Source organism: Entelurus aequoreus, linkage group LG06 (assembly GCF_033978785.1).
Source record: "Entelurus aequoreus isolate RoL-2023_Sb linkage group LG06, RoL_Eaeq_v1.1, whole genome shotgun sequence".
In the NCBI taxonomy this organism is placed as follows: domain Eukaryota; kingdom Metazoa; phylum Chordata; class Actinopteri; order Syngnathiformes; family Syngnathidae; genus Entelurus; species Entelurus aequoreus.
Genome location: NC_084736.1, coordinates 17,531,559 through 17,555,014, shown reverse-complemented (window position 1 = coordinate 17,555,014; position 23,456 = coordinate 17,531,559). Strand labels below are relative to the sequence as shown.

General features: G+C 37.5%; 1 protein-coding gene across 1 annotated transcript in view; it reads right to left on the bottom strand.

Moving 5' to 3' along the window:
* arhgap23a (Rho GTPase activating protein 23a) overlaps positions 1-23,142 on the bottom strand; it is a 139,513-nt gene extending 116,371 nt beyond the window's left edge. The window contains exon 1 of the mRNA XM_062050132.1: positions 22,950-23,142. Within this exon, the coding sequence (XP_061906116.1) occupies positions 22,950-22,958 (9 nt within the window). The 5' untranslated portion in view covers positions 22,959-23,142. The remainder of the gene's footprint in view (positions 1-22,949) is intronic.
* Between the last annotated feature and the right edge of the window lie 314 nt (positions 23,143-23,456).

The following is a 23,456-nucleotide window of genomic DNA, read 5'->3' as shown; positions in this document are numbered from 1 at the left end:
GAAGTCTGTTCTACATATTTACAGGCAACATACACCTTCCCCTTCGAACTGTCCTGGATGAACTGAAATTCTTGTTTCCATTCGTTTTGGAACTTGCAAGCGTATTTATATTGTGGGTAAGCGGACGTGAGAATAGGCTGTCACCACCCAGTCTCAGGTCCGGCTGAATACCGGGAGTTTGTCGGGAGAAAATCTCTGCCGGGAGGTTGTCGGGAGAGGCGGTGAATAACGGGATTCTCCCGCTAAAAACGGGAGGGTTGGCAAGTATGCCATCCATCCATTCCATTTTTCCTACCGCTTGTCCTTCTCGGGGTCGAGGGGGGTGCTGGTGCCTATCTCAGCTGCAATCTTAATCTTAATTATTTTATGTTGAAATTGCTCATCCTGGAATTTATTGACTACATTGGATCTGAAGTGCCTCTTTCTGTTGTAAATGTTATTGTTTTGTAATGGTTCAAAAAAAGAAGATACTGCTGCTACTAATATTACAAAAACACTGATAATACTCATAACCGAAAAAAAGTAATAATTGTAATTGTCGTTTTCTTTGTATTTCATGCAATAATGGTTAAAAAAAAAAGAAGTTATTGCTGCTACTAATATTACAAAAACACTGATAACACTCATAACCGAAAAAAAGAAATAATTGTAATTGTCGTTTTCTTTGTATTTCATGCAATCCTTATTGTATACAGTTTTAATAATGTTGCAATACTTTAAGGCAGAGATTTGTAACCTTTGACCCCGGGGCCCAACTTTTCTACTACAGTCAAACATTAACACGGAACTAGTAATCTTACTCTTGATTTTTTTAAATGATATGAGACAATGTGTTAATCACAAAGATTATTATTTATTCAACACATAAACCTTAGGCTTGGATCAGGCTGATTAGAAAAATAAGTACTAACCAAATATACTGTATAAGAAGGGACTCAGTAATAACTTATTTAAAAAAAATTAAATACAATTATGTTGTGCTGAAATAAGTTAACAAAATTATTAGTGAACACAATTTAAGTGCAAATGAAAATACAGCTTCACCATTTTAGTCATATTTTTTGCGCTTAGGAAACTTCTCTTTGACTTTAAGCTCCAGTCTTCTTCTGTTTGTTTGATGTTGTCATTGATGCCACAAGTGGTGGAAAAGTGTATTACAACAGAGTACCACTTCAGCCCATACAGACCACAGCCGAGAAACAGATATTTTATGGCCCTATGGTTAAGAAACACTGGTTTAAAGCAGTCCAGCCTGGTGTCCATTTGAGATCCGCAGCTGTTTTTTTAATGCCTTCACATTAACATTTTTGAAAATGCAATCAAAACAACAATGAAAAGCATTATTTTACAAGAAAATGTTTAAATGTTGACATTTACAACAATTGTAGCAATCCAACACAAAACTGTGATGGAGGCGTTTTGGGGTTTGTTTGCAATTAATTTTGTTTGTTGAGCCTGTTAAACAACATTTCAAAGTATTGAGTGACGCCCGGAAAAGCAAAAAGCTCAAAAAACAATGCTCATAATATCTTTAGTTGTAAGAACATATTACTAACAATATAACAAGTAGCTCAACCAAGAATGGCTCTGCTTTGGGAATAAAAGCTTGAGGCCCCTTTAAAGATAAATGAATTATAATCTATCAAAGTGATCTTAAAATCAAGTAAATTGAAGACTCTGCATTGTTTTTTTTTATAAAATACCAAAGCAAATAAGGCAACAAATCCCCTTTGAGCCAAACAGGAAGTCGAATTTCTTTACCACCTACATCAGACATGAATGTCATTTGGTGGAAAATACGGATACCACATTGCGTCATTCCATTCCCTTCCAGACAGAATCCACTAGAATCCTTGTGAGGGGAAGAAGTGATGTAAAAAATTATTTTTAGAATTCTGTGCAGGCACAGCCAGGGGAAGCTTACTCATCGGGAGAAGAGGAAGCTCCATCTGCTGCCAAGTTACGCTACACCATCATCATCACCATCATCATTATGAAACAGGAATGAAAGTGCGAGCAAATTAAAGGGGATTAAATACACAGAGGAGAGTGGCATTACGCTATTAAGACCACTTAAAAGCAGGCTTGAACAAAGGGGAAAGACATAGACATCCTCCTCCATGTTGGCCTCAGACTTAAGCATATGTGTCTTTACTATTTACTATTTTATATGTTGACATGGCCACCATGGAAACAACAATAATTAAAGCTGCGAGCAGCGTTGAACAGGCCCTCGCCCTTGTTGCACCGCGTTGCATCACGTGCGTCAGCCGGCATGCATGACGCTTGTAATGATGCTCTGACCTACCATCAAAAATTTTGGGACAAACCCCAAAATATAAAAATTTTCGTCATACCTGACGCGCCTGCAAAATATGGGCATTTTTCTGCATTAAGGGCTTAAACTTGCTAATAAAATAAAATGACATTAAATTAAAAAAAAGAAAAAAAAAGAAACAAAGCCATTTTAGACTGTCATCATCATTTGTAGCAATTAAGATCAATATTTGAACTTGTGAAATCATGTTTTGTGGCAAACCATCAAGATTAAAGTTTGGTGGCATGCCACACCCACATCCTGTCATTTGCATAACATATTATGGAATTTATCACCACCCATCAGTTTAGTATCCGTCTCTGATCACCTAAAGTGCAATAATGACAGGTTGGTGAAGGCGTGGGGCAGTTTTCGCCGCTAGGCTCCACCCACTACAAGTAGGTAGGAACAGGTACTGACTAGAGATGTCCGATAATGGCTTTTTTGCCAATATCCGATATTCCGATATTGTCCAACTCTTAATTACCGATTCCGATATCAACCGATATATACAGTCGTGGAATTAACACATTATTATGCCTAATTTTGTTGTGATGCCCCGCTGGATGCATTAAACAATGTAACTTTACCATGAATTGAATAACGTGGACCCCGACTTAAACAAGTTGAAAAACTTATTCGGGTGTTACCATTTAGTGGTCAATTGTACGGAATATGTACTGTACTGTGCAATCTACTAATACAAGTTTCAATCAATCAATCAAAAACAAGGTTTTCCAAAAAAAGAGAACAACTTCAACTCCAGTTATGGAAAAAAGTGCCAACATGGCACTGCCATATTTATTATTGAGGTTACAAAGTGCATTATTTTTTTTAACATGCCTCAAAACAGCTTGGAATGTGGGACATGCTCTCCCTGAGATAATCCTGATACCCATTACAACTATAGGAAATACTATACTTTGACTTTGACAAAGTGCATTATTTTAATTTTTTTTTAAACATGCCTCAAAACAAAAGCTACAAAAACAGCGGGGGGTGTATATTGTAGCGTCCCGGAAGAGTTAGTGCTGCAAGGGGTTCTGGGTATTTGTTCTGTTGTGTTTATGTTGTGTTACGGTGCGGATGTTCTCCCAAAATGTGTTTGTCATTCTTGTTTGGTGGGGGTTCACAGTGTGGCGCATATTTGTAACAGTGTTAAAGTTGTTTATACGTCCACCCTCAGTGTGACCTGTATGGCTGTTGCATAGAGCCGTAGATATTATGTGACTGGGCCGGCATGCAAAGGAAGTGCCTTTAAGGTTTATTGGCGCTCTGTACTTCCCCCTACGTTTTAAAAAGTCATACATTTTACTTTGTGAAACCGATACCGATAATCTTGAAACCGATACCGATAATTTCCGATATTACATTTTAAAGCATTTATCGGCTGATAATATCGGCAGTCCCTAGTACTGACCCATCGGGCACTTCAGGGTGTCATCATCATCATTTCTACTAAATACGATCAAGAGTTGAATTTGTGGGGCCGACTTATTAACGTTTTGTCTATGGCGGCGAATTATCGGGGCAATGTTTGGGGCCATGCCCCGCCCACATCTTATGGCGTAGGCAAAATGTATTCGCAATTTATATATCGCCTGTATGTGTAGTAGCTGTCATTTTAAACGTGAGTCATTTGGCCAAAGTCCAGAGGAGGAGTTTGTTAAAGTAAAACCCCTTGATGGAAGATGAAAACCAAGATGGCTGACTTCCTGTTCGTTTTCAGGTACTTTTATCAAGGTACTTTTGTCAAGAAAGACGTCTCCTGCGATTTTCGTGTCTATACCTGAAACTGGTAGTAGGGGTTAATTGTTTTCTTAATAATTTAAAAGGTGGCGCTAGAGAGCCAATTTTGAAATTTCATTTTCGGGACCCACAAAATATAAAAATGTTCGCCATACCTGACACGCCTGCAAAAAACGGGGACTTTTCGTCCATGATAAGGGGCCTCAAAAAGGCATCCAAACGTATGGAAGAAAAAACACAGCAATTTAAACAGGGCCTCTGCGGGACTTGCTTCTCTGCTCGGGCCCCAAGATAACCAGAAAGACTTTTGCCTACCCTCCCACAGGGGGCGCCGTGCCTCCGAGATCATCTAACTACACTAAGTAAATACACTAAGTGTTCAGTTTAGAGGGTCACTGAAGGGGTGTCACTCTCTGCTATTTGTCTTCTGCACAGCCTCAGGCCTACAAGCCCCGCCCCCGTCATTTCAACGCCAGTGTGACGGCGATGCGAGGCGACACATTCTGAGCGTCCTCCCCTCCAGGGGGTGACAGGGGGTGGCCCTTTCCTGCCTTGAGACAGCTATGGGGGAGGCTCTCCTGACCGTTACGTAATCCCTGGACTGAGACGTAAACAATCATTTGCAGCCCGTTTAGTCGGCTGAGCGCCCATTTGGCCGCTCAAGAAGGTTCTCTGGACGCTGGTAAGAGTGAAAAGGCTGGAAATAAATATTTAAAATTACAATTTAATTTTTTTTTAGATTTCACAATATTTGGAACAGAAAATTGAGGGTTCCTGGTTCGAATCCAGCTTTTGCCATCCTAGACACTTCAACCACCATTCTCCCCGTGCCACACAAACTGGTGTAACTATTTGTAGCTTTAATGTTGAGAACGGGTTTCTCAATGTAAAGCGCTAAATTAATATAATTCACTTTACTTCACAATTGTTGATGATATTTTGAAAACATTTTAATAAAAAAAAAAATTTGATTAAATAAGTATTTAAATATAGTTTAATGCAATCTTCAATCTATTTGACATGATTTAAAAAAAAATTAAATGTAATATTTTATGAACATTATTTAGAATTACCGTTTTAATTCAGTTGGATTCCATTTTTAAATTCAAATTTAATTTAATTAATTTCAAAATAACATTTTGGAACTTGTGTCTTTTAATTTTTTGGAAATTATTAAGAATTATTGTTTTACATAATTCATTGTACAATAAAAATTTTGACATTTTTAACAATTTTTAAATAAAATTATTGTTTTTACATGTAAATGTAACCATGATTAAATAACATTTACTAATTAAATTTTAACATTTTGAAACTTTCATTTTTTAAATAAAATATAATTACAATATATATGATCTTAAATTTCATGTTTTTTTAATTAAATTACATTAAAAAAATAATGTTTTAATTAAATTATATTACAATTAGATTTTCCAAAAAATCATTTTGAATAAAAAAAAAAGTACATTTAAATTGAATGATTTGCCCGGTTTAAATTAAATACAATTAAATTAGATCAAATTAAATGCCCTCTAATTGAATATCATGTGATAGCATGTGTCCAGGACCCCAGGTTTGATTCCCGCCATTCACCAACATAGGGGATGTGAGTAAACTCCCAGGTGGAACTGCTTTGAATTCAGACTATCTTACATCTTATGACAACTCAATTACAGCATTTTTCTTGGGAAAATCTCTCAAAGTCAATTGCGGGAAGTTGTGGGATGGCGAGGAGTGTTCGTTGACTAATTTTTCGAGTGAATAGTAAATCTAAACTGCTATACAAGCTGTACACTGACTACTCTTAAGTATAACCTAGTGTAATTTCTAAGTATATTATCACTTGACAAGATATACAATTGGTTATGAAATCAATTTAAACAGCATCGTTGTGACCCCAGCTGGCCACCACAATGTGCTCCTCGGGTCACATACTCGCTTTTCACCCAATAAGGAGAACCCACGAGGATGTCGGACCTTGAACAAGCTGGTACAAACCGGTCCGTGGTCCACAAAGACAAAGAAGGAGTGACTCATTGGGATATTCCAAGGTTGCTAAAAACAGGAGCTGTTGCTAAAAATGCTTGGAAGTCCTTCTCCTCTCTTCCTCTGGCCTTTCTTCTGCCAGACCAAGAAGGAAAATAAACTCATAGTTCCAGCGAGTTTCCTTCCGACTGCGTGTCACTCGACAACGCCGCTCTACCTTTCACAGCTCCTACTTCCTGTCCACGCTGTCACTTCCTGCGGAGGGCCGAAAGTCGGGGAGGCGATGAACAATGAAGACGGCGTTTGTCTTTGAGTCATATTCAGGAAGCAGTCTGTCTCTTTACGGTGGACAATATTTACCCCACACGTCTTTTACTGGTCAAGTGTGAGTCAGGAGCATAACGCCGCTGAAATGGAACCTACTGGAAAGTATACGCTACTCTGCGGGTATTTATGGATATCAAATATTCCCGTTTTTTGGTCACGCATCCTGTCATTGTTACCTTAAATAGTCACAAACTATTTAACGTATTGGCAAGGAGTGTGACGATAACCATAGAACCAGAAAGGACGCTTACTGATTAGACATGCGAATCATCATCACCATTTTGTGAGTGCTGCTTCTAACAGACCTGTGGCATGCCTCTCGACATTGGCTTTTAAAAATGACTGAGATTTCACAGAAAACAAGGTAAAATGAGGGAAATTACAGGCGTGCTTTTATTCTGAAGGCCTGACCTCTTAGGTTACAGGACGTGTCACGCTGATGTAACCCAAGTGTTGCAGTGCGGACTGGAAGCTGGGAGGATTTAGGGAAAAAAATACGAATGAAAATACTGGAAATTAATAATTAGATGATTATTAGAAAAATGTTCAATTAAAAAATGTATTTCATAAAACATATTTTGAAATAAAATTAAGTGTCCTTATAAATATTTCTATTTAACATAATTTTTTAAAATTAAATCAAAGATTTTATAAAATATTTTTTATATTTATTGTTTTAATAGAATTAGCTTATATATTTTTTAAATGTAAAATATTTAATTACAACAACAAAATATTCAATGTCATATTTTACACAATTTTTTTAAATAAAATATTTTGTTTTAATCAAAATTTCAATTAAATTTGTTTGATTTTTTTAAAATGTTCAAACTTACATTTTTTAAATCAAATTATTTTTTTAATAAAATAAAATAACATTTTAAATATAACGATAACCATAAAACCACAATTGGAGCTTACCATCATGTTGTAGTACATTTAAACAAACCTGTCTCCAAAGACATGCACCTGGGGATAGGTTGATTGGCAGCACTAAATTGGCCCTAGTCTGTGAATGTGAGTGTGAATGTTGTCTGTCTATCTGTGTTGGCCCTGCGATGAGGTGGCGACTTGTCCAGGGTGTACCCCGCCTTCCGCCCGATTGTAGCTGAGATAGGCTCCAGCGCCCCCCGCGACCCCAAAAGGGACAAGCGGTAGAAAATGGATGGATGGATGGATGTCTCCTTACTGTTATGTGTGTGCTGCTTTTTAGGGGAGTTATTTCACTGACATGTCATCATTTAAATGTCTGAAATGTAGATAGATAGATAGATAGATAGTACTTTATTGATTCCTTCAAGAGAGTTCCCTTCAGGAAAATTAAAATTCCAGCAGCAGTGTACAGAATTGAGATCGAAATTAAAAAGTAAAAAGTAAATAATGGGGGTATAAATGGAAATAAAATAGAAAAATATTACAATAAGAATAAAAATAAAAAGCAACAATGACAATAAAACTATAACAGTAAAAATAAGAATATAACATGTATGAAGTCTGCCGAGCAACAAGACGTACACGTTATCGTACATTTAACATTGTTTTTCAAATTACATTAAAAAAAATTATAAAAATTATTTAGAATTATTTTTTTGATTTAATTATATATTTTGTAAAAACCAAAAAAAACAATTAAAAATGTATTTTTGAATTACATTTTAAATATTTATATTTTCCATCCATCCATCCATCCATCTTCTTCCGCTTATCCGAGGTCGGGTCGCGGGGGCAGCAGCCTAAGCGACCCGATTTTACATGATTTTTTTTAAATTAAAATAAATATTTTATGAAAATAATGTACAATTATTGTTTAATTTAATTTACTAGATTTAGAAAAACGTTTAAACATTTTAATATTTTTTTCAAATGATAATATTTTCAAAAATAACTTTAGAATTTCATATTTTACTTCATTTTCAAAAGTAAATAGTTTTTTAATGAAAATTATTTTGAATATAGTTTTAATTAAATTTGACTTACATTTTCAAATTTGAAATTAAAAAAATACATTATAAATACAACGATAACCACAGAGGTCCGTGTACCTTCCGTTCATTCTATTTCCAATTCTGAAACGCAAATCAAAAAATAAAATTAGGGCTGTTTTTCAAGTTTTATTATATATGGCAGATTTTAAAACAAACAAAAAAGGGTTGATTTTCATTAAAATATTGCCATAAAATTGGATTTTGTGCGGTTTACCTTTTATGGATTTAAATTTTTCCAGATAAACACAAAAATCGATAAAATGTTCATCCACAATGCAAAAATGCGTGGTTATCTGTGTGATGACAAATTGACCCGGTAGCAGTATTTTAGATTTCCCTATGCGTTTAGCATGTTTTTAGCATAACGGTATCATATTTGTTCAGCAGGCGTCCTATTGTCATTTAAAAAAAGTTTCATTAGACAACTTTTGTTTCAGAAATGAAAATAGAAAAAATGGTCCAAAATTAGTTTTTTTGATTTGCATTTAAGATTTTCAAATAGAAACAACGGAAGGTACACGGACCCATAGAACCGGAATGATGGCTTACTGTCACTTGCAATATGTTTAAATAGATTGTTGTGGGTGTGCTGCTTCTTAGGGGGGTCTTTTCACTGACGTAGGGGCCTGTCATCATTTAAATGTCTGATATGTATGAAATCTGCCTAGCAACAATACAAACACCCTTGTACAAATTTTACAAGTGAGTTAAGAATGTTTTAGTTTTGGTTTCTTGTCTAGAAGCTAACTTAAATGTAATTACACAAGGTTAACATATTTTTACACCTGGATGACAGTTTTAAAACTAGCCTGTAGAGCTAATGCAGGTGAGCTAATTAACTACTAAAAAGAGGAAGCACGCGAGCGCAGATCTCTTCTTCAACACTTAAAGTGTGCTTCTTACTGCAAAGACGTCCAAATGGAATAATCCCGTGTGTCTGAGGGGATCATATGCTAATCCAGGGGCATTTCCATGGCCTTAAAGGGCAGACACAAATTAGTCTAGACATGGCCTTAAAGGAAGCTCCTGGTTTGTGGAGGTCAGCAAGATGCACACCAGAGAGGAACACTTCCATGGAGCTTTTTGACAGGACTCCATCATGTTCTCACAAACACACGCACGTGACTCTCATTAAATTGTGCATGCATGTTCAAAACGGACAAAGTTGTAAAAAGAAGTAGACTTTGGCTGCAGGAATGTGCTTTTCTCTCAAAGTAAAGAATCTTCTGTATTTGGGCTGAGGTCAGCAAAAAGTCCACCATCTGCTTTTGTCCTGCTCAACATGGCTGAGAGGTTCCTCAAGAGATAATCCTCAATCCCCATTGAGCAGACAATAGCGTGCGGTTGCAGCTGTCCACCACAAGAGGGCGCCACGATTAACAGCGAAAGCAATACAAGACAGGGATGCAATACAAAAACGCAAGACTGAGCTTTAAATAAGACATGTATCACTTTATACTGATTTATAGAGATAATATCAACAGCAATATATCAACATGATGTAAGTATTATGTAAACAAAAAAGAAAGAAAATAGATGTATAAGTGATGGTTTGAATTATGGTAAAGCCAAAGGCAAAAGAGAAATACAACAACAACAACAATAAATAAATTCAATACAATTAGATAAATTAATTTGATACAATGAAATAAACAAAATAAAAAAGGTTGAATCAATTAATTCAATTAATTTAATACAATAAAATTAATAAAATAATTAACATAATTACTATATTTATTATTTGTATTAATTAAATGTAATTTTATTTTATTTTATTTTGTTTTACTTTACTGTATTAATTAATAATTTTTTTTCTGCTACTGCATTCCACCCTTAGTGTATATTACATTTATTTGCACAACTTTAAACAGATGTGCATGTTTAATATTAGTTTGTTGTTCTTGTTGCATTTAATACAAATATCTAAATTCAAATTAATAAGTGAGCGTTTTACTGATAGTCAAGCGGCCACCAAAGAAAAAGTAGAAACCCATAAAACTAAAATAAGTTGAATAAAATCAATTTAATAAAATAAACAATATAATGTATTATTATCATTAATACATTTTATTATTTTTAATGTAATTGTTTGATTTAATTTAACTTAACCATGAGTCTGTTGCTACGGCATTTGACCCTTGAAAATTGTTGTTTTGTTCCTTTAACTGCAAACCATCCTGGTTTTGTATATTTTTTTAAAATGAATAACATTTTATAAAAATATTTCAATTTGAATTAATAAGTGAGCGTTTTACTGATAGTCAAGCGGCAGCCAAAGAAAAAGGAAAATTACATAAAACTAAAATAAGTTGAATAAAATAAATGTAATCAATTTAATAAAATAAACAATATAATGTATTATTATCATTATTACATTTTATTATTTTTTATTTAATTATTTGATTTAATTTAATTCAACCAAGAGTCTGTTGTTACTGAATTCGACCTATGAAAATTGTTATTTTGTTGCTTTAACTGCAAACTATCCTGGTTTTGTAAATTTTTGAAAATTAATAACATTTTATAAAAATATTTCAATTAAAAAAAAAACGACCGTTTGACAGAGAAATATAATAAAATTAAATACCTTAAATAAAACGGATTAAATAAATGTAATAAAATACAATTAATCAAATAAATGCTATTACCAAACGTTATTTAATTAAAAAATAACCATTTGTGTTCCACCCGTACTGTAAATTACATTTGTGTGCAAGACTTTTAAATAGATGGCAACTTTTAACATTAGTACAATTGTTGTTGTTTTGTTGGTTTTACTGGAAACTATCCAAAAATAACTAAAGTTCAGAACAGGGAACGGTCCGTAATATCATCAAAATGTTCAGAGAATCTGGAGAAATCACTGCATGTAAGCAATGATATTACGGACTGCATCAAAAATCGACATTGGTGTGTAAAGGATATCACCACATTGGCTCAGGAACACTTTGGAAAAAGACTGTCAGTAACTACAGTTTGTCGCTACATCTGTAAGTGCAAGTACATCTGTGACTCTAGTATGCAAAGCGAAAGAAAAAGCGATTAGAAATCCCTCATTTACATTATAATCACAGCCATCTAAAAAGTGTCACAGTGGCTTACACTTGCATCGCATCTCATAAGCTTGACAACACATTGTGGGCGATATTTTCCACAAAGATAAAATAAGTCATATTTTAGGTTCATTTAATAGTCCAAACAAATTTAAATAATGGATCCCATATTCCAATATATGTTATTTATCAGTTTGTAAATTTTTTTTAAATAACAAAAGTTCACAACAGGGACTAAATATATTTTTTAATGTATTTTTGCAGTATTCTGGAGTGAGGAGGCCTGTTAAGTCAAGCAGACGTTGGCCATGTGGGCTGAACTTTGACCCCAGGCACACACACACACACACACGGCTATTACTGAGAGTAGTCTTCCCCGAGCAGAGCGGAAGCTGTTTACTCGCTGTCCTACTTTCTGTCCCGGGACAATCTGCCCATTGTGCGCCTGCAGCCATCCACCAATTGGCCTTTGCTTGAACATTAAGAACACGGACGCTGTGCGGACGCGCTTCACACGCAATCCACCAGCTTTGCTTTTAACCAAACAAAGTCTGCCTTTTAAATAAGAAATGAAGCGCGAACTAGAAATTACTACATTGATGGAAGAATTGATTGAGGGGTGCGACCCAAAACTTTTGTCTAATTAGGAGAGTGAAGATGTTGACAAAGTGGCCGCTGCTAGGAACAAAGCAGGAAGACATTCCTGACAGTCCAAACTTGTGAGGCTTGGAAGTTGCGGGGGGCTCTCAGGGTACATGGAGGGGGTGTCCTGGGGTGGGGCGTCAGATTGGACCACCTGTTCCACCATGAGGCGCACACACACACACACACACACACACATTCTTGTATGTGTACCTTCTTGAGACCTTTGAAAATGCCTACCTCTTTAGGCCCACCCTTTCTAGATATATAAAGATTTGTATTTACAGCATTAATAATATATACAAACTATGCACATATAAAAAAGTAAGCTTTTGGTAAAAAAAAAAAAAAAAAATTTAGTTTTTCTATCCATCCATTTTTCTACCGCTTTTTCCCTTTCGGGATCGCGGGCGGTGCTGGAGCCTATCTTGTTATCGTTTTTTAATCTTCATTATTTACTTCAAGTTATTACGGTATGTCTCTATAAACTATATACATATTTATTTATTTTTTTAAATTAATTTTGGCCAAAGGGGGCGCATTTCAATTTCTAACACACACTTGTTATTTCATATGTTGACCAGAGAAGGAGCACTTCACATTTTTACACACAATTGTTATTTCATATGTTGACCAGAGGGGGAGCACTTTTAAAACCGACACACAGTCAATTTGAAAAATCCCTCCTTTTTGGGACCACATAGATTTCACCACCAGGGCTTCAAATGAGACATTCTCTATTAGACCATGATTTCGGTTAAACTTGTTCACATGGAAGGTACTTTTCCCTGTTGATATCTCAAGGAGAGTAGAAATACAAGAACACACACATTCACACACACACACATTATTGTATTTGTTACCATCTTGATACCTCCAAATAATGCCTACCTCTTTAGGACCACCCTTTCTAGATATATAAAGATTTGTATTTACAACATTAATAATATATACATACTATGCAAATGTAAAAAAAACTTGTTGTGAAAAATGAGTTGGAATTTCACAAGAAAAAGGTCACAATTTCACAAGAAAAAGTTATTTTACAATAAAAGTTGTAATTTTACTCAACGCAAGTCAACATTTTATAAGAAAAACGGAACATTTGTGGAACATTATGATAACGGTTGGAAATCTTACTCAATAACAGTAGCAATTTTACAAGAAAAGCTTAAAATGTTGGCAATTATATGAAAAGAGTCGTAATTTTACTCGACAAAAGTCCCAATTTTAAAAGAAAACTTAAAAATGTTGGCAATATTATAATAATAATCCGAATTTTACTTCGCAAAAATATGACACAAGTCATAATTTTACTCAAAAAAATGTCACTATTTTACAAGAACAACAAAAAAATTGGCAATATTGTGTCAGAATTTTACATGGCAAATGTCGCCATTTTGCATTAAAAAGTAATAATTTGACATTAAAAAGCAGTAGAAAATGGATGGACAGGAGGAGTAATAATTTTACGAGAAAATATTGCAATATTACAGAAACAGAAAGAATATGAGAAATTGTTCTCAATTTTATAAGATAAAAGTCGACACATTGTGAGAAAAAACTGCTATTAGTTCATTTAAATTTTGGTTTAATTTTTTTGTTTGTAATTGGTTTTTAATCTACATTATTTACTTCAAGTTATTACAGTATGTTTATATATACATTTTTTATTTTTTATTAATTTTGGCCAAACATTTGGCCAACATTTCAAATTCTTACACACACTTGTTATTACATTTGTTGGCCAGAGGGGGGGCACTTGACATTTTTACACACACTTGTTATTTCATATGTTGACCAGAGGGGGAGCACTTTTAAAACCGACACACAGTCAATTTGAAAAAGCCCTCCTTTTTGGGACCACCCTCATTTTGATAGATTTCACCACCAGGGGTGCAAATGAGACATTCTCTATTAGATGCAATGGTTTTCCTTATTGGGACCATGATTTATGTCCTAACTTGTTCACACCTCCTCATATGGAAGCTACTTTTCCTTGTTGATGTCTCAAGAAGGGTAGAAATACAAGAACACACACACACATTCTTGTCCTTTATCCCTGCACATGTGCTTACATTCCCTCTCGCTGAGCCGTGTGGAAGTCAACAGGAGGCTCTTTAACGCTCGTGCACACTTTCACTGCTACGTGAAACGCTACACTGTGCACGACCCCATGCACACACGCTGCGGTCGCATGCACAGTAGTGATTCGGTATGTGGGAATAAACGTGTCACGTCATCCATATGCCGCGGTTTTTAGGCCGCGCTTTATATGTCTCAAAGGTCCACGACGACGCAAGCTACGCGACGCGAGAGTACATTCCAGCCAGAAGCGCGCTTTTGCTGCGGTTACACAGTACATGGCCTTTTAAAGGCACACACACACTCTGCTCTCATGAAACATCTCTCAACTGCATATGACCGGTATTTGAAGTTGAATTTTTTTTTTTAAGTAACTCATTAATTAATATGCTTAGTAGTTAATTACATTTACTAAAGATTCTGTTAGTAATCCAATCACTTTTTTGGTAAAGCAACGTGTAACTATATTTACTTTTTAAAAGTAATTTGCTGAACTACCTATTACCTACCTACTCAGTGGCCTAGTGGTTAGAGTGTCCGCCCTGAGATCGGTAGGTTGTGAGTTCAAACCCCGGCCGAGTCATACCAAAGACTATAAAAATGGGACCCATTACCTCCCTGCTTGGCACTTAGCATCAAGGGTTGGAATTGGGGGTTAAATCACCAAAAATGATTCCGGGGCGCGGCACCACTGCTGCTCACTGCTCCCCTCACCTCCCAGGGGGTGAACAAGGGGATGGGTCAAACGCAGAGGACAAATTTCACCACACCTAGTGTGTGTGTGACAATCATTGGTACTTCAACTTTAACTTTTTTACTTGGCCTTTTAAAGGCACACACACACACTCTGCTCTCATGAAACATCTCTCAACTGCATATGCCAGGTATTTGATTTTTTTTTTTTTAAAGTAACTCATTAATTAATATGCTTATGTAACAGGGTCAATTATGTCTTGTAAATAATGTATTTTATAATGTTTTATTATTGTTGTAATTACACAAAATGTGTAAGTTACATGTATGTAAATACCTGAATGTTGTTCGATGTTTTGTCAATGTGGAACCATTGTCTCGTTGTCCCTCCTACTGCAATAATTACTGTGACGCCTTTCTTTTTTATATGCGTTGGACACGCCTTTCAACTTCCCTTTTGTCTACGATAACGGGAGAGGTAGGCGTCCATGCGACGACAGAAAATGTATTGTCTTGTTAAGAACTTAAGTTCACTTTCTTGTTCATTATTATATTTGTGTAGGGACTCGACGACGGCAGAACATTATTGACAACAATTGTATTCTCTGTATTACCGGTTAAGTGCAGCTGAGCAACCCACGGTGTCGGCATACTCCCGAATTTCAGTGCCCCTCCCGAAAATCTCCTGGGGCAACCATTCTCCCGAATTTCTCCTGATTTCCACCCAGACAACAATATTGGGGGCGTGTCTTAAAGGCACTGCCTTTAGTGTCCTCTACAACCTGTCGCCACGTCCGCTTTTCCTCCATACAAACAGCGTGCCGGCCCAGTCACATAATGTATGCGGCTTATACACACACTTAAAGGCCTACTGAAAGCCACTACTACCGACCACGCAGTCTGATAGTTTATATATCAATGATGAAATCTTAACATTATAACACGTGCCAATACGGCCGGGTTAACTTATAAAGTGACATTTTAAATTTGCCGCTAAACTTCCGGTTCGAAACGCCTCTGCGGATGACGTATGCGTGTGACGTAGACCGGGGAACACAGGGATGCCTTCCACATTGAAGCCAATACGAAAAAGCTCTGTTTTCATTTCATAATTCCACAGTATTCTGGACATCTGTGTTCGTGAATCTGTTGCAATCATGTTCATTGCATTATGGAGAAGGAAGCTGAGCAAGCAAAGAAGAAAGTTGTCGGTGCGAAATGGACGTATTTTTCGAACGTAGTCAGCAACAACAGTACACAGCCGGCGCTTCTTTGTTTACATTCCCGAAAGATGCAGTCAAGATGGAAGAACTCGGATAACAGAGACTCTAACCAGGAGGACTTTTGACTTCGCTTTCTCGGTCCGAATCTCTCTCACTTCATGCGGCCATCATTGTAAACAATAGGGAACTTTGCGTATATGTTCAACTGACTACGTCACGCTACTTCCGGTAGGGTAAGCCTTTTTTTTATCAGATACCAAAAGTTGCAATCTTTATCGTCGTTGTTCTATACTAAATCCTTTCAGCAAAAATATGGCAATATCGCGAAATGATCAAGTATGACACATAGAATAGATCTGCTATCCCCGTTTAAATTAAAAAAATTCATTTCAGTAGGCCTTTAAGTGAATGCAAGGCAAACTTGATCAACAGCCATACATGTCACACTGAGGGTGGCCGTATAAACAACTTTAACACTGTTACAAATATGTGCCACACTGTGAACCCACACCAAACAAGAATGACAAACACATTTCGGGAGAACATCCGCACCGTAACACAACATAATTACAACAGAACAAATACCCAGAACCCCTTGCAGCACTAACTCTTCCGCTACAATATACACCTTCGCTACCACCAAATCCCTCCCCCCCATCTCCCGAATTCGGAGGTCTCAAGGTTGGCAAGTATGGGTGTCGGTCGTGTTCCATACAAGCCACACAACGCAGAGGAATAGACGACCGGTTACACTTAGTAGTTAATTACATTTACTAAAGATTCCGTTAGTAATCCAATCACTTTTTTGGTAAAGCAACAGGTAATTATATTTACTTTGTAAAAGTAATTTGCTGAACAATTATGATTAAATGGTGGATGTTGCCATTTGTATTGACTTTTTTTGTTTATGTTTTAAATAAATGCGATGTTGGCACCTATATCCAGATCTTCACCCAAATGTCCACCTGGTCCAAGCACCACACTGCAAAAATTGAAATTCTAAGTAAGATTAAATATCTCAAACAAGGGTGATATTTGATATTTATATCTTGCTCCATCATGAAGACAACACGCTGGTTAAAGCAGAGAGAAGTTGTCTCCTGATAGATGTGGTCAGCAAGAGCAGCAGCAGGAGGCCCCGCCCAGGTCGACCCTAATGACTATTGACCGAAAAGTGCTGATGACTCAAACGGAGCGTGACGTTCCGGTCATCCCTGGGGGCGAATAACGCTCCTTTCATGCGCTCTCCCGGTGTCGGTCCGACCGACGCTGCTGCAGGACGATCTTGTCCGTGGCTGCGATGTGACAGAAAGAGGCCCTGGCCCTAATTTCCGCCATCGCTCTCAGAGCTAGCTTAGCATACACGACCGTCCCGAACGAAGGAAAGATTGCCGCTAGAAAAAGATGAGGTCATGCGTTGCGTCATACATGACGACCGTTCCACACCACTAGTCAATAATATTGTATAGTGCTATCTCGACTTAGCTGATGGCGTGAACCAGGGGTGTCCAAAGTGCGTCCTGGGGGCCATTTGCGACATAGCTCATTTTTTAAACGCCAACAAACATTGGCATTTCAAATATTAGCATGCTAGCTTTTCTGCTAATTTTGCAGGTATACAACTCAGCGCCAAATATTTTTTTACTTAATGAATTATACCTCCTACCATGCTTTTTTTTTTTTTAGCCAATTTTATAAGTATACACTTTAGTCATAATTTAGTACTTGATGCATGCTAACTAGAGATGTCTGAAAATGGCTTTTTTGCCAATATCCGATATTCCGATATTGTCCAACTCTTAATTACCGATTCCGATATCAACCGATACCGATATATACAGTCGTGGAATTGACACATTATTATGCCTAATTTTGTTGTGATGCCCCGCTGGATGCATTAAACAATGTAACAAGGTTTTCCAAAATAAATCAACTCAAGTTATGGAAAAAAAATGCCAACATGGCACTGCCATATTTATTATTGAAGTCACAAAGTGCATTATTTTTTTTAACATGCCTCAAAACAGCAGCTTGGAATTTGGGACATTCTCTCCCTGAGATAGCATAAGGAGGTTAAGTGGGCGGGGTTGAGGTGGGGGGGTCGTAGGGGGTAGCGGGGGGTGTATATTGTAGCGTCCCAGAAGAGTTAGTGCTGCAAGGGGTTCTGGGTATTTGTTCTGTTGTGTTACGGTGCGGATGTTCTCCCGAAATGTTTGTCATTCTTGTTTGGTGTAGGTTCACAGTGTGGCGCATATTTGTAACAGTGTTAAAGTTGTTTATACGGCTACCCTCAGTGTGACCTGTATGGCTGTTGACCAAGTATGCTTGGCATTCACTTGTGTGTGTGAAAAGCCGTAGATATTATGAGACTGGGCCGGCACACAAAGGCAGTGCCTTTAAGGTTTATTGGCGCTCCGTACTTCTCCCTACGTCCGTGTACACAGCGGCGTATTAAAAAGTCATACATTTTACTTTTTGAAACCGATACCGATAATTTCCCATACTAAATTTTAAAGCACTTATCGGCCGATAAATGCTAACGTTAGCATGCTAGCATTTTAAACACATTTTCAGGTACACACTTCAGAGTGATATATTTTGGCATTTATTGCATCCTACAGCTGGCATTTTAGCATGCTAAAATTAGCATTTGTTTTAGCTAATTTGACAGGCATACACCTCCAGTAATATATTTTGGTGCTTGACGCATGTTACAGTTAGCATTTTAACATGCTAAATATTAGCATGTTTTAGCTAATTTAACAGGCTTGCATCTCAGTAATATATTTTGGTCCTTGACGCATTTTACAGCTTGCATTTTAGCATGCTATCCTTTTAGCTAATTTAGCAGGTATACACCACACTGTCATTGTTTTGGTATTTCACTAATGTTAACTGTGAACATGCTATTTTAGCATGTTAGCATAGTACTGTTAGCATGTTGTTTTTTTCAGCTCATTTTGCTCATATTTTTTGCTACTTTGAGCTATCTGGCCAGCGTGAAAACTTTTGTCATTCCAGTTCGTCTTTGGATCTTCACCATTTACACCAAAATTTCTTCCGAAACAGCATTTTCTAGAAAATTGTATTTTGTACTGGTTTTTGAAGTTAAAAACTACCAAAATATCCCCTGGGCGGTATAGCTCGGTTGGTAGAGTGGCCGTGCCAGCAACTTGAGGGTTCCAGGTTCGATCCCCGCTTCCGCCATCCTAGTCGCTGCCGTTGTGTCCTTGGGCAAGACACTTTACCCACCTGCTCCCAGTGCCACCCACACTGGTTTAAATGCAACTTAGATATTGGGTTTCACTATGTAAAAGCGCTTTGAGTCACTAGAGAAATGCGCTATATAAATATAATTCACTTCACTTCACACTTTTAGTCTGTCCGTCTGTGGACCTTAGCAGAAAAAGTTTGGGTAGCCCTGATGTAAACAAACAAACGACTTGGTGACATTTGAAGTGTGTTACAAGTGTATAAAGAAGTTAAGCACTGTTAATAATAAAAGGTAGAACAGAATCAAAGAGTTCCATTTTGGGAGTAAAAAGTCACTTTTAGAAGCGGGTTTTTCATCGATGTAAACAAAGTAAGTGCAAGTTGTCGCATAATAATAATAATAATAATACCTCGGATTTATATAGTGCTTTTCTAAGTACCCAAAGTCGCTTTACATTCTTGAACCCATCATTCATTCACACCTGGTTATTAATGTTTGCGATGATGTCACTGGAGTGTCTGTACACTCGTGAGTCACACACTGGCCGATGATGACACTTTGGAGACAACAAACACGCAAAGAGGAAACACAAGGCTAAGATAAAGCGTGATGGCCTCGCTGCAAAACAACAATAATCCTCGCGGTCACATGACCCAACAGGAAGCGGCATAATCATATTTGGACATTACGTCACTGTATTCTCTGCTCCCGTGTCACTGAGACTTGTCAGCAACTACTACACACACACACACACACACACACACACACACACACACACACACACACACACACACACACACACACACAGTATGAATAATAATAAGTATTCCTAGCAGTAATAGTTACCTTGAATCTTCTAGCATGCAGCCCATCAATCAATAACATTAATGGATGTGCAACAAATGAGTGAGTGAGTGAGTGAGTGAGTGTGTGTGTGTGTGTGTGTGTGTGTGTGTGTGTGTGTGTGTGTGCGTGTGTGTGTGTGTGCGTGTATACACGCTCTCACAACCACAACAACAATAAGTACACACAAGATTTGTCTTTAGAAAGACAACAATGCTCACATGCGCGCTGCTGTTTATAAGAACTTGCTGCAAAAAACACTAGTCAAAGATCCTCTATATCAGAATCAGAAACACTTTATTCATACCGGAGAGGAAATTCTATGACAGGAGAATTCTGCTGTTTTTAAGCACCTACTTAAAAAAAAAAACCCCAGCACCAGTCAAGATCTTTCATATAACGGGACCACTCTGCTGTTTTTATGAACCGAAAAAAAACAGTAGTCATAGATCCTTTATATGACCGGAATACTTTGCTGTTTTTAAGCATCTGCTGCAAAAAAAACAATCACTCAAAGATCTTTTGTATGACAGAAATGCTCTGCTGTTTTTAAGAACCGACTGCAAAAACATCAATCAAAGATCCTCTATGACAGGAGCGCTTTTGCTGTTTTTAGGCACCTATTGTAAAGAAATAATCAGTCAAAGATCCTTTGTATGACAGGTGCACTCTGCAAGTTTTTCTTTTGGGGGTTGGGGTGGTAGTGGGGGGTTGGTGGTATGGGGCAAAAATAGCCTGTATATGACAAGAGTGTTCTGCTGTTTTTAAGCATCTACTGGGCCAATCATTGCTAATCAAAGGTCCTTTAAAGTAAATGAATGTTCTGCTTTTTTAAGCACCTACTGCAAAAACATCAATCAAAGATCCTATATGACAAGAGGATTTTTTTTTTTTTTTTACCGTATAGAAGACAAGAGTGTTCTGATGTTTTTAAGCAACTACTGCAAAAATAGTCATTTCAAAGATCATGTATATTACAAAAGTGTTCTGCTGTTTCTTTAGCACCTACTGGGGGAAACAATTGTAATCAAAGATCCTTTATAGTAAAGGCACAATCTGCTGTTTTCAAGCACTTACTGCAAAAAACTTGAGTCAAAGATCTTTCATTGGACAGGAGCGCTCTGCAATTTAAAAAAAAACAGAAAACTGGGGGGCATACTCGTCAAAGATCCTTTCTTACACGGGATCGCTTTGCTGTTTTTTTTTAGGACTGACTGCAAAAACACCAGTCAAACATCCACAGATTAGGGTTGTTATGCAGAAATACAATCATGTGTGCTTACGGACTGTATCCCTGCAGACTGTATTGATTTATATTAATATATAATGTATATATTGTGTTTTTTATGTTGATTTAATAAAAATAAAAAAATAAAAATATTGGTTGGGGAGACAAGAGTGCTCTGCTGTTTTTAAGCACTGACTGTGAATCCTCAAATATCCTCTAGGTGGCAGTAGTTTTTGAGTATAGTTTATTGTTCAATACAGCAATATTATTGTTTAATAGGCTGTGTAGGTGTGCCTAATAGAGTGAATACTATACTACTATGTTCAATAGTACTATACAGTTTTTACACAGTACATACCTGCATAGCAAAAAAGAATACATATCTGTATATAGTACATGTAGTATACCTGTATAGTCCATATAGTAGTACATTTAGTAAATATAACACATATGGTACACACTTGTATAGTAAATATAGTACATACAGTGTAGTATATATAGTACACACAATACTGTATCGTAAAAATAGTGCATGCAGTATTCCTGTATAGTCCATATAGCACATACAATACTGTATAGTAAAAATAGTACATATCGTATATAGTACATGTAGTATACCTGTATAGTCCATATAGTAGTACATTTAGTAAATATAGCACATATGGTACACACTTGTATAGTAAATATAGTACATACAGTATAGTATATATAGTACACACAATACTGTATCGTAAAAATAGTGCATGCAGTATTCCTGTATAGTCCATATAGCACATACAATACTGTATAGTAAAAATAGTACATATCGTATATAGTACATGTAGTATACCTGTATAGTCCATATAGTAGTACATTTAGTAAATATAGCACATATGGTACACACTTGTATAGTAAATATAGTACATACAGTGTAGTATATATAGTACATACAATACTGTATAGTAAAAATAGTACATATCGTATATAGTACATGTAGTATACCTGTATAGTCCATAAAGCACAAATAGTACATTTAGTAAATATAGCACATATGGTACATACTTGTATAGTAAATATAGTACATACAGTATAATATATATAGTACACACAATACTGTATAGTAAAAATAGTGCATGCAGTATTCCTGTATAGTCCATATAGCACATACAATACTGTATAGTAAAAATAGTACATATAGTATAGTATCTGTTTGGCAGCACTGATGACGTCACCTCTACAAGAGTGGGTGGGTTAGCTATGGTCACCCTGAGCAAGTCGGGCGGGTGGGCACTACATCAATTATGAAGGCTTCTCTTATTGGCGGGAGGACGTGTGACGTCACCCAGGAGCAAGGTGGCAGGAGACGGGGAAGGGACCATGGTGGGGGTAGGTGGGGGGGGGGGAAGTAGTGGAACATTTGTCAGCCATGAAGGTGAGGATGAGGATGAAGATGACGCGGTCACGTGAGCACACACCTCCATAATGAACGGGAGCGCGAAGTGGGGATGAGGGAGTGTCGCGTCTCGTGGGGATGCTCTAGTCTACACCTAAACGCGCCGCGCTGACGCAACACACGCACGTACACGCACACGCGCACCTCCACGGGAAACCACGCGCATCCTTACCTGCTCCATGTCCTCAGCGACCCTCCTCCCTCCTCCTGTTCTCGGCCATGGCTGCGTCTCCCACTCTCCAGTATTCCCAACAACAACAACAACAACAACGTGGCCGCCGTGGCGTCACCGAGGCGAGGCTGCAGCCTCCATGCGCGCGCATGGTGACGCGCGTGGAAGTGGAGGACCCTCACTTGTCTCCTGGATAGCGTCGGCGGAGGAGACTCCCGCTCTTCGTCCTCAAGCTCTGACTGTGCGGACTGGCCCCGCCCCTTCGCCCCCCCCCCTCCCCTTTCCATCACCCCTCCCTCCCGCTGCAGGGGGGGCCACACATGGAGAGCCAATGAGAAGCGAGCAGCCAGAAGGGCGGCTGCAATGTGATTGGCTTAGGAGGAGTGGAGGGGCACAGCGCTGTGCCCCTCCACCCCCCTTCTGCCAGCTGTCATGCTTCCCTAAAAACCTCTGTTGCCATGGGCGACAGCAACCACAGCTCGTAGGGACGACGCGATTGGCCTGGCG